The sequence below is a fragment of the Micropterus dolomieu genome, linkage group LG19 (genome assembly GCF_021292245.1).
Source record: "Micropterus dolomieu isolate WLL.071019.BEF.003 ecotype Adirondacks linkage group LG19, ASM2129224v1, whole genome shotgun sequence".
NCBI lineage: Eukaryota > Metazoa > Chordata > Actinopteri > Centrarchiformes > Centrarchidae > Micropterus > Micropterus dolomieu.
The window spans coordinates 33,355,940-33,367,108 of NC_060168.1; the positions used below are offsets into that span (position 1 = coordinate 33,355,940).

Here is an 11,169-nt window from a genome sequence, read left to right on the forward strand (position 1 = left end):
GGCATTATGGTGAACACGTGGTTTATACGCAGACATCATGGTGAATATGTGGTGAACACGCTGGCATTATGGTGAACACGTGGTTTATACGCAGACATCATGGTGAATATGTGGTGAACACGCTGGCATTATGGTGAACACGTGGTTTATACACAGACATCATGGTGAATATGTGGTGAACACGCTGGCATTATGGTGAACACGTGGTTTATACGCAGACATCATGGTGAATATGTGGTGAACACGCTGGCATCATGGTGAACATAGTGGCATCATGGTGACCACGCAGGCATCATGGTGAACATCATGGTGACCACGCTGGCATCATGGTGACCACGCAGGCATCATGGTGAACATCATGGTGACCACGCTGGCATCATGGTGACCACGCTGGCATCATGGTGAACATCATGGTGACCACGCAGGCATCATGGTGAACATCATGGTGACAACGCAGGCATCATGGTGACCACGCAGGCATCATGGTGACCACGCAGGCATCATGGTGACCACGCAGGCATCATGGTGACAACGCTGGCATCATGGTGACCACGCAGGCATCATGGTGAACATCATGGTGACCACGCTGGCATCATGGTGAACATCATGGTGACCACGCTGGCATCATGGTGAACATCATGGTGACCACGCTGGCATCATGGTGACCATCATGGTGACCATGCAGGCATCATGGTGAACATCATGGTGACCATGCAGGCATCATGGTGAACATCATGGTGACCACGCTGGCATCATGGTGACCATGCAGGCATCATGGTGAACATCATGGTGACCACGCTGGCATCATGGGGAACATGCAGGCATCATGGTGACCACGCTGGCATCATGGTGACCAGAGTGGCATCATGTTGAACACGCTGGCATTATGGTGAACATCATGGTGACCACTCTGGCGTCACTGTGACCACGCAGGCATCATGATGACCACAGTGGCATCATGGTGAACATAGTGGCGTGAATACACTGTCAGTGTATTTATACACAGATCCAAAACACAGAAATACTACAAGATCACATAAGTAACTATTATGCACAGGCAAGTAGTTAAAGTTAATAGACTGAGCTTGTTTTTATTGGCTGCCTCAGTAACTTTGTCCTTTGGGCTGTTGGACTCTGAGAAACTTTTTAAAACTGAATTAATCAAGAAAATGGATTTTAACGGTTGATGCAGTTTGTGTCATTTGATTAATTGAATGAAAGTAGCTGTAGTGTAATTATTCACTTCTGTGTTTACACCTGAGTTCACTGACTGAAGCCGTTCAGGTGGAAACAGGAAGTGAGATATTTAGTTTGAGTAGAAACGTATAACAGCTGATTCATCAGTCGTGAAGCAGCAGATTTGTAAAAATGGAGAGATAAAAGACAAATGAGCCTGATTTCCTACAGACCGTGAACGCAGCAGAGCAGACAGCTGATTGGCTCATTAGACTGCCAAGAGATCTGATTGGTCAGAAACTGTTTGATTTTACAACTGAGCAACAGACCGAAATAGAGAAGAAGAAAGTTTAATTATCAGAAAGGAGAATAAAACTCCTTCAGGTGTTCACACGCTGATAAAAAGATTTATTCTCTTTAGCTTCAGCGCTGACACAGGTGAGCTCACAGGTGAGGCAGGCAGTCCAGAACAGAGCCGCAGAAACCAGGAGCTGTATCTGCAGAAACACGAGGACACGTGGACCAGGGCTGAAGTTTAGACTTAAATACACAAGAGAGACACAGGTGGAACACATCAGGCCATCTCTGTGTCTTCATCTGCTGAACTCTGAGAGACTGAGATGGATTATAAACTAACTACTGATTACTGAGGAAAATAATCAGTATTAATCATTAAAGAACTGACTGTTAGTTTCCCTGGTAACAGGCGTCTTTCTGTCCTGCAGGGCAGCATCTGCGGCTTCACCATCGTCACCGGCGGCGCCGCTCGCCTCGTCTTCGGATATGACAGCTACGGAAACACCTGCGGTCAACGCAACGAGCAGATCGAAGGCGTCAGGCTGAGCGGCCTCGACCACACCGACAGGAAGTAAGTCTGGTTTTACAGTAGGTCACTAGTGAGGTCTGTGGTCGCTACCACGGTGGGGTTTTTTAGTGTAACACTGGTATTTGTAGTATAATACAGTGGTATTGTTTAGTGTATTACAGTGGTATTTTTACAGTGGTATTTTTAGTGTATCATTGTGGTATTTTTTGTGTATTACTGAGGTATTAGTGGTGTATTAGAGTGGTATTTTTACAGTGGTATTTGTAGTGTATTACAGTATTTGTAGTGTATTACAGTGGTATTGTTTAGTGTATTACAGTGGTATTTTTACAGTGGTATTTTTAGTGTATCATTGTGGTATTTTTTGTGTATTACAGTGGTATTAGTAGTGTATTGGAGTGGTATTTTTACAGTGGTATTTGTAGTGTATTACAGTATTAGTGGTGTATTGGAGTGGTATTTTTACAGTTGTATTTGTAGTGTATTATTGTGGTATTTTTAGTGTATTACAGTAGTATTTTTACAGTGGTATTTTTAGTGTATTGTTGTGGTATTTTTAGTGTATTGTTGTGGTATTTTTAGTGTATTACAGTGGTATTTTTAGTGTATTACAGTGGTATTTTTACAGTGGTATTAGTAGTGTATTATTGTGGTATTTTTTGTGTATTACAGTGGTATTAGTAGTGTATTGGAATGGTATTTTTACAGTGGTATTTGTAGTGTATTACAGTATTTGTAGTGTATTACAGTGGTATTGTTTAGTGTATTACAGTGGTATTGTTTAGTGTATTACAGTGGTATTGTTTAGTGTATTACAGTGGTATTTTTACAGTGGTATTTTTAGTGTATCATTGTGGTATTTCTTGTGTATTACAGTGGTATTAGTGGTATATTGGAGTGGTATTTTTACAGTGGTATTTGTAGTGTATTACAGTATTAGTAGTGTATTGGAGTGGTATTTTTACAGTGGTATTAGTAGTGTATTACAGTGGTATTTTTACAGTGGTATTTGTAGTGTATTACAGTATTTGTAGTGTATTACAGTGGTATTTTTTACAGTGGTATTTGTAGTGTATTACAGTGGTATTTTTACAGTGGTGTTTGTAGTGTATTACAGTATTTGTAGTGTATTACAGTGGTATTTTTTACAGTGGTATTTGTAGTGTATTACAGTATTAGTAGTGTATTGGAGTGGTATTTTTACAGTGGTATTAGTAGTGTATTACAGTGGTATTTTTTACAGTGGTATTTGTAGTGTATTACAGTGGTATTTTTACAGTGGTATTTGTAGTGTATTACAGTGGTATTTTTACAGTGGTGTTTGTAGTGTATTACAGTGGTATTTTTACAGTGGTGTTTGTAGTGTATTACAGTATTTGTAGTGTATTACAGTGGTAGTATTACAGTGGTATTAGTAGTGTATTATTGTGGTATTTTTAGTGTATTACAGTAGTAGTTTTTACAGTGGTATTTTTAGTGTATCGTTGTGGTATTTTTTGTGTATTATTGTGGTATTAGTAGTGTATTACAGTGGTATTTTTACAGTGGTATTTGTAGTGTATTACAGTATTTGTAGTGTATTACAGTGGTATTTTTACAGTGGTATTTTGTAGTGTATTATGGTGGTAGTTTTACAGTGGTATTTTTACAGTGGTATTTTGTAGTGTATTATGGTGGTAGTTTTACAGTGGTATTTTTAGTGTATTACAGTGGTATTTGGTATTTTTACAGTGGTATTTTTGGTGTATTACAGTGGTATTTTTACAGTGGTATTTTTGGTGTATTACAGTGGTATTTTTACAGTGGTATTTTTGGTGTATTACAGTGGTATTTTTGGTGTATTACAGTGGTATTTATAGTGTATTATTGTGGTATTTATAGTGTATTATTGTGGTATTTTTACAATGGTATTTGTAGAATATTTGTGTCGCCCACCTGGAATTAATCAGTTCTCATCTATTATTAGCATGTAGCATTAGCACGCTGTAGTATACTGTGTACACCTACTGTGTAGTGTGGATGTGCACAGAAGCAGGACTGATTCAAATAGAACAATTCTGCATTCATGTCGTTTTTGAAGTAATTGTTGCTACGGAGGTCCTCGTCTTCAAACCGTGAAATACTCATGGTCGGCGGCGTCACTACTCGCCGTGAAACTAGTGTTCATTGGTAGTATTCAATGTTCGGATCCTTAAGTAAAAGTAGCCTCCTCACCATCAAAGCTCTCCATAATCTTGCTCCTCCTTATCTCTCTGAACTCCTTAAGCCCTGCGCCCCATCCCGAACTCTCCGATCCTCCTCTTCCTCACTACTCCTTCTGTCCGCATGTCCACTATGGGGTTCAGAGCCTTCAGCTGTTGTGCGCCTCACCTTTTGAAGCTCCCTCTATTCATCCGTACGAACACTACCCCACATAACTCCACCTTCCACCGGCTTCATGATGAACTGCTTTCTTTTATTTTTGAAATAGTTTTTCTCCATTCTGTTTTATCTTAATCTTTAAATTGTGTCATGTTTTTATTTTCTTTATTGTATTTGCCTCCTTGAAATGTAATTTAACTGTCATCTGTAACGTGTCCTTGAGTGCTATGAAAGGCGCCCACAAATAAAATGTATTATTATTATTAGTACCATTACATCAATGTTGAAATACTAAGTAAAAGTCCCAAGAAGTATTATTGGTGATGCCTCCCGGTCAGCTGGCTCTGATTGGCTGCTGTGGGGTTCTGCTTAGTGAGTAATCTGATCCAGTCGGCGGCCTTTAGGCTGCGTTCAGGCTGCAGCCAGAGTGACTCAGATCTGCTGTGTTTCTAACAGGTCACATGGACCCTGATCTGTTCCGGGTCAGAGTGGAGCCACTTTCACATGTGGTCCAAATCAGATCCAGGTCCGATTGTTTGTCTAAAGCGACCGGCGTCACAGTTCTGGTCTAGACGGAGCCGCGGGGAACGAAACAGCTCCGCAAAAGCCAGAATTCAACGCGTGTCTCTCTTTCTCCTCGTCCTCGCCATCAGCTGCTCACAGCTTCACTTCCTCCCACCTGAGATCCAGCTGGTCTCCAGCTCTCTGCTGAGTCGCCTGTCTGAGCAGAAGCAGCAGAGAGAGAGAGGTGTGGGGCAGAAGTGTTGGACAGACGCGCTAACAGTCATGAACGTAAAGAGAAGGACAGAAAGTTGGGAACATTTGTCATGAATCAGGAGGGATCCAGGAGGGTTAGCAGGTAGGAGCTAACCGGAGCCATGTTCACTCCTGTGCGACAGCGTGCTGCGTGTGACCTCGCGTTATTCTTCTACGGGTCACTTTCTATAATGTATATAGCTCAATCAGAAACATCAGATCGGTAATAAATCAGCCTTGAGGCCTGCAGAGTGAACGCAGCCTGTTAACCCGTCAGACTGCAGATCATATGGATCGGCCTCGGCTCGGGAACGCCCCGCGATTGTCAGGAAGGGCGAAGTTATCCACTCGTGTGCACCAGGCATCGGGGGCCGGGCCGCTCCAAAGGGTCACCAGATAAATGTGAGGCGCCGTGAGACGACTGATGGGAGAGGATAGAAGAAGAAATCGTCTCTTTGGTTGAACGTAGACGGTTTCTAAAGATGGACAAACAAGAAGTGAAGCCAGAACCTCTGGAGCGCCCCCTGCTGGTCATAAACCCCTCCCCCCTGCATGTTGGCGGATGAAAAATACATTTCCCGTTTCTGTTGTTTCAGGTCGTTCTCATCACGCTGACGTTTTTGTGATGCTGAAAAAAAGGGGGTTTCACATCATGATTGACAGCTGAGCGCTGATGTGATTGGGTGAGTGGGTGGGCGGGACCTCGAAACCGTGGTTCCAACCCCCCAGGATGGCGGCGCCTGTATCCCGATACTTTGGCTTCACTTTGTACAGAGGGTGACGAGGAGACACACTGAAACTTGTTTACTATTGAACAGTGTTTTAGAAGCTCAGTATTATTAAATACGTGTAGTGCAGTAAACCGATGCAGAAGAAGTATAACTGAAATACTGGAGTACGGTTATCATCAGCTGTCTGAGAGTACAGATGAGTTTGATTGATTAGCAGAGGACATCAGGTGGTCTCATTAACATACTGTGGGGGGGGTCAGAGGAACAGATTCTTGTTGCTGTAGGAGAAGAAGAGTGAGGAGTTCTCTTTGTTGTTGAGTTTCTCTCCCACGTCCACATTCTGACATTCAGCTCAGTCTTTGCTTCTGATCTTACTACAAACACTTCACCTCCTCCAGGACCGTGGTCCGGGTCACCGGCCGGTACCGTGGGCAGCAGCTCACGTCAGGCGGTTTCAGAACCAGGCAGGTCCAGTGTTGTTCCACAATGTTGTGTCTGTTGTTGTTGTTACAGTCGAGTGTTCAACACATACACCGACCTGCTCGTAACACACAACAGGAGACTCTGCAGGTTCACCTGCTGTGATTCCCAGATGACTCACTCTACATTTAACTGTGATATTTCATCCTCAGACGCGTCTAACTCTTGTTATCTACAAGTTGTTTTAATTGAAGTGTGTCCAGATAAGAAGCTGGTTTGATCAGCTTGTTTGTCTGTCAGAAGATTTGATTTGTTTGAGTTTAGTAATCTTGTGATCTTGTAAATATCTGCCACATTGTTCTTTCTCTGAAAATAGTTGTATTATTTTTCTCTATTCTTTTTAATATTCTTATATAACTTGCATTGTCTATTCCATATTTATATATTTCTACATTTATTTATGTCAGCTGTATGTTTGTCTGAGTGTAGCTCCTTATCACCAAAGCAAATTCCTTGTACGTATAAAACACTACTTTGCAATAAAGCTCCTTCTGATTCATCTGATTCTGTTCAGTTTTCCTTCCAACAACGAATGTATTTTTGAGATGATCATTGAAATCAAGTTTTTATTATCTCATGTTATTTTCATGTGGTGCTTTTTACTAAATACATTTATTATTATTATTATTATTCCTCCGTGTTTTTATTTCTACTCAGTGCAGCAGTCGTGTCGTACTCACACTGTCTGATTTTATTCTCTGATTAACTCCAAACGCTTCGATTTGCAGACTTCCTGCAGACCTTTCACAATAAAAGCCTCCGAGGAATGAATGAAAACAGTGTTAGTATTAAAAAGTTGGTATTCTGCTTTTTGGCTTTTTCCCTCTCCTTTATTGAGTTATTTACCTTTTTTTGTGCATGTAACAGGTTTTCAAAGTGAAAAAGCTCAAAGGGAGTTCCCATCTCCCACAGAAAACTCTGCTCTGAACTGAAAACAGCTCGTTTGTAGTCCGGCCTTCCCTTCCTTGTGACGTCACAAGTAAATACGCTCGCCAAGCGGCTACTCCGACACGCCCTCAGAAACAGCGAGCTGCAGCACACAGCTCTCCTCTCCCTTCCAAACACTAGCTACCCTCCAGGCAGTCAGTGGACATAAAGTTGTTCCTGTGATGTAGAGACAGAGCTCAGTTAAAACTTTATGGATACAGATTAATAACTCACCGCTCTGAAACTCTCGCTCCAGTCCGTGTTGCCGAGCCGGTCGGCAACACGTACGGCTGAACCCGAGCTGTTTACCGGCTTCTCGCTGACCCGCCCTTCTCTGCTTCTGATTGGCTAGTAGTCCTTAACTAGGAAGTGAGCATGTGCAACTCCCAACAAAGATCATTTAGAGACAAGATGTATCACTCCATAGCTAAAACGAAGCCTTCAACACAGGCTGAAAAGAGGAGCTGCAGCAATGTGCAGTAGGACAAAGAAAATGGTGTTTTTTGAAAATTAAACCTGTTTTGCTACAACCTCTAAGTAAGACTATGAACCTGAAAATGAGCAGAATACCACCTCTTTAAAAATACCCCATTTAATAACCACAACCCCAGGTAGGCTTTTAATGTGATACATCAGAAGGAAGTGTCGAGTTTTAGTGACAGCAGCTCAGCACCCATCGAAAACCAACAAAGACTGCAGCGAACGATTCTTTCTGTTGTCCGCTGATTATTTTCAGATGGATGTCTGTTTCTATCTTCCTTTAAACGGTTCTGTGTGGAACTGAAAGCAGCTAAGCCTGTTGGACCATCTGCTAACTGCCGAAGAAGAATTCAGCACTTTCCCTGTCAGACCCTTTAGTGACCTCTTGTGCTTTCTGTCTCCTGTAGGTTTGTCTTCTTCCTGGATCCCTGCAACATCGACATCGTTCAGAGGAAGATCAAATCCATGGCTCTGTGTGTGTCTCTGTGTCCCACCGAGGAGCTGAAGACCTACCAGGATCTGAAGAGGTTCGCCATGCTCAACGGTGAGGTCACATGACTCATAACACACCTGAACAGGTGTCCTCGCATCAGATTGGTCTTTGCATCAGGTCTTTCTGCTGCTCGTAGATATTAACCCCGTCACTGATCATGAAGAAGTTTAAAGTTTTCCAGTGATCATTTAACGAGGCAGCTCCTCCCACATCCCGTTAGAGCCTCCTGACATTAGTAATAAAGAACTGCGTCATCTGCGTACAGGTGGAGTCTGGGAGCTCCTTTATTTATAAGCAGACCAGCTCAGCGCCCTGACTGCATCATCATGGTAGCTCCGACTAACCTGCGTTCCTGCAGAGCTTCATTAAATGCTGCTGCCATTTATTAGTCCATTAGAACAAAATCAGGAAGCTGCTATGTGCTGACGACACCAACCGTGTCGCTCGCTGATGAACTTATCTATCGTTTGGCAGCATTTAGAGTCACTTTCACTTGCTGCAACGAATCACGTGTGATCATACCACTGACGGTCTGATGGTGGTGACGCTCCGGGCCAATCTGCTGACGTGACCACAGGGAACTCCTCGGGTTCCAAAGTCCTTATATAGTACTCATTTACGGATCTATCCAGAGCGCCGGTGACGTGACGCCATGAGCTCATCCCACTGTAGTGCTTGAACGGATGCTAAGCTAACTGAGGTTCTGGATACAGTCAGCAGATATCGTATACGTTTATAGAAGGCACCCCAATATTTTCTAGTACAAAATGCAAGAACAAAGATGCAGATCACATCTGGCGCCTTTTCACATAATTTTCGTATCATCGTATTTTGGCGGACATGTAGTGATCTGATCTGGTCACACACCTGCTCTTTGTCGCCACCACAACATCTGAACGTCAGTGGAGCCACACGATTGGCTGAATATGTTTCCCAGCTTGGCGGTAAAAGAGCGGATGATTGGCTTTCTGGCGGGAGGGGCGGGACATGTGACAACAGCCTCCATCTTTGGCGTCCCAAGCCCAACCCCCCCCCCATGACATTTAAACAGTGGACAAACTGACACTTCTTCCTTGTAGCTCAGTCGTGCGCTCGCCGTCACGTCATGGTGATGATTTAATGTCTGCACACGGCCAGCATACATACTGTCCACACTCAGAGTACAGTAACAAAGGCAGCATTAAGTCCAGCGTCGTTGGTGCCACTCGCCTCCATTTGTCCTCCGTCATGGCTGCTGTGTCTCAGTGTATCCAGTGTTGAAAACGTGACAGCAGACGGTTCATCAGGGGACGTCACAGCTCCTCCGGCAGCCATGTTGTTCATGAAAGGAGCCTCTGTCACAGAAACACAGAGGAACCAGTTTATCAGTCTGAGGCTGCTCTGGAGGAGGTGTTTCTCTTATTTTGTCCACCCTCATTTAGTCCCAGCGGCTCACCTGTTGGTTTATAGCAACAAGCTGTGTGTTTCTGTACCGCAGCAGTTCAACATGTAGTCATTCCTCTTCCTCTCTCTCATGTCTTCACGCTACATGTTATGCTATAGCTGGTTAGCTTAGCTTAGCATAAAGACTGGAAACAGCTAGCCTGCCTCTAACAGAGGGAACAGAAAACACGTTAAATCAAGTGAGTTTCATCTCTGCGAGGGGAAGCTAGAACCTCCTGGAGTCTGGCACATAAAACAGTTTATGTGCTGCTGTGTATTTAATACTACATACATTTATTATCTCCACCAGGCGTTTGGTCGTGTGTGTTAACTGGGAGGGTGAAGGCTGTTTCTCCTTCCTGTCTCACACTGATGAGTATGACAGAATGCAACACGAGTACCCAGATGAAGTAATCATAATGGTTACAAAGGTGAGAGTGGAACGCTGGTCACTTCTCAACGGTCGCCATCTTGGCTACGTAGCGGTAGGGGAGGGACCACCAACCTGTTTTTAAACTAGTGAAAATGGCGGCCGAGGAAGCTGCAGTGCCTGCGATCATAGAAGTATTTAAATTTTTAATTTTAAGCAAACAAGCCGGCAGATATTTTGGTGGGAGACAACCGCGGTCATATGATGGTTATAATGATCCACCCGGTTAGAGAGAGAAGAAGAAGCAGTCAGATGTTGTGATCATTATTCCGGTTTGTGCACAACGGCCATGTTTGATTTGAGGCGACACCACGCTGTCGAGATTCATTTAAATTGATTAATCTAGCTGACTCTTTTATTCAAAGCGACTTACAGGTCTACAGGTGCTCTACATGTCAGAGGTCGCACGCCTCTGGAGCAACGAGTTAAGTATGTTGCTCAGGGACACATTGGTGGTCGCAGTGGGACTTGGACCCGGGTCTCTCACACCAAGGGCATGTGTCTTATCCACTGCACCATCGCCACCCATTCACGAACTACACAAGTTAGTACACAGAGTACACAGAGTACTGCGCTAGTGTACTGACGCTGCAGTTGTTCACCACATGTTTCAGCTGGAGCGGCTTCAGGCGTCCTCGGAGCTGATGAAGGTGATGAAGATGATGTCATCACGTTCTTCTGTTTCAGGTTCGGAGCTGTGTTCCTACGAGTTAGCAGGTCATAAATATCCCGGGCTACCCGAGAGGTTCTTGAAATGTCCCAAACTTCCTGTTCCGCCCAGGTACGTCCGGTTTTACCTCCAACAGCTCTGACCCTCCTGACACCCCTGACCTCTGACCCTCCTGACACCTGACCTCTGACCCCCCTGACCTCTGACCCTCCTGACACCTGACCTCTGACCCCCCTGACCTCTGACCCTCCTGACACCTGACCTCTGACCCCCCTGACCTCTGACCCCCCTGACCTCTGACCCCCCTGACACCTGACCCCCCTGACCTCTGACCCCCCTGACCTCTGACCCCCCTGACACCTGACCCCCCTGACCTCTGACCCTCCTGACACCTGACCTCTGACCCCCCAACCTCTG

At 44.3% G+C, this 11,169-nt stretch overlaps 1 protein-coding gene and 1 long non-coding RNA gene across 4 annotated transcripts in view; one reads left to right on the plus strand and one right to left on the minus strand.

The window, feature by feature from the left end:
* The window catches only part of slc44a1b (solute carrier family 44 member 1b), a 28,694-nt gene that overhangs the window by 3,781 nt on the left and 13,744 nt on the right, over positions 1-11,169 (plus strand). For all 3 annotated transcript variants that reach the window (XM_046030777.1, XM_046030775.1, XM_046030776.1), the window contains exons 3-5: positions 1,902-2,044; positions 8,145-8,281; positions 10,770-10,863. In XM_046030777.1, coding sequence (XP_045886733.1) covers positions 1,902-2,044; positions 8,145-8,281; positions 10,770-10,863 — 374 coding nt within the window. The remainder of the gene's footprint in view (positions 1-1,901; positions 2,045-8,144; positions 8,282-10,769; positions 10,864-11,169) is intronic.
* LOC123957755 overlaps positions 9,315-11,169 on the minus strand; it is a 7,085-nt gene continuing 5,230 nt past the window's right edge. Inside the window, exons 2-3 of the long non-coding RNA XR_006821880.1 lie at positions 9,666-9,819; positions 9,315-9,564 (exon numbers count right to left, since the gene is read on the minus strand). This is a non-coding gene — a long non-coding RNA (uncharacterized LOC123957755). The remainder of the gene's footprint in view (positions 9,565-9,665; positions 9,820-11,169) is intronic.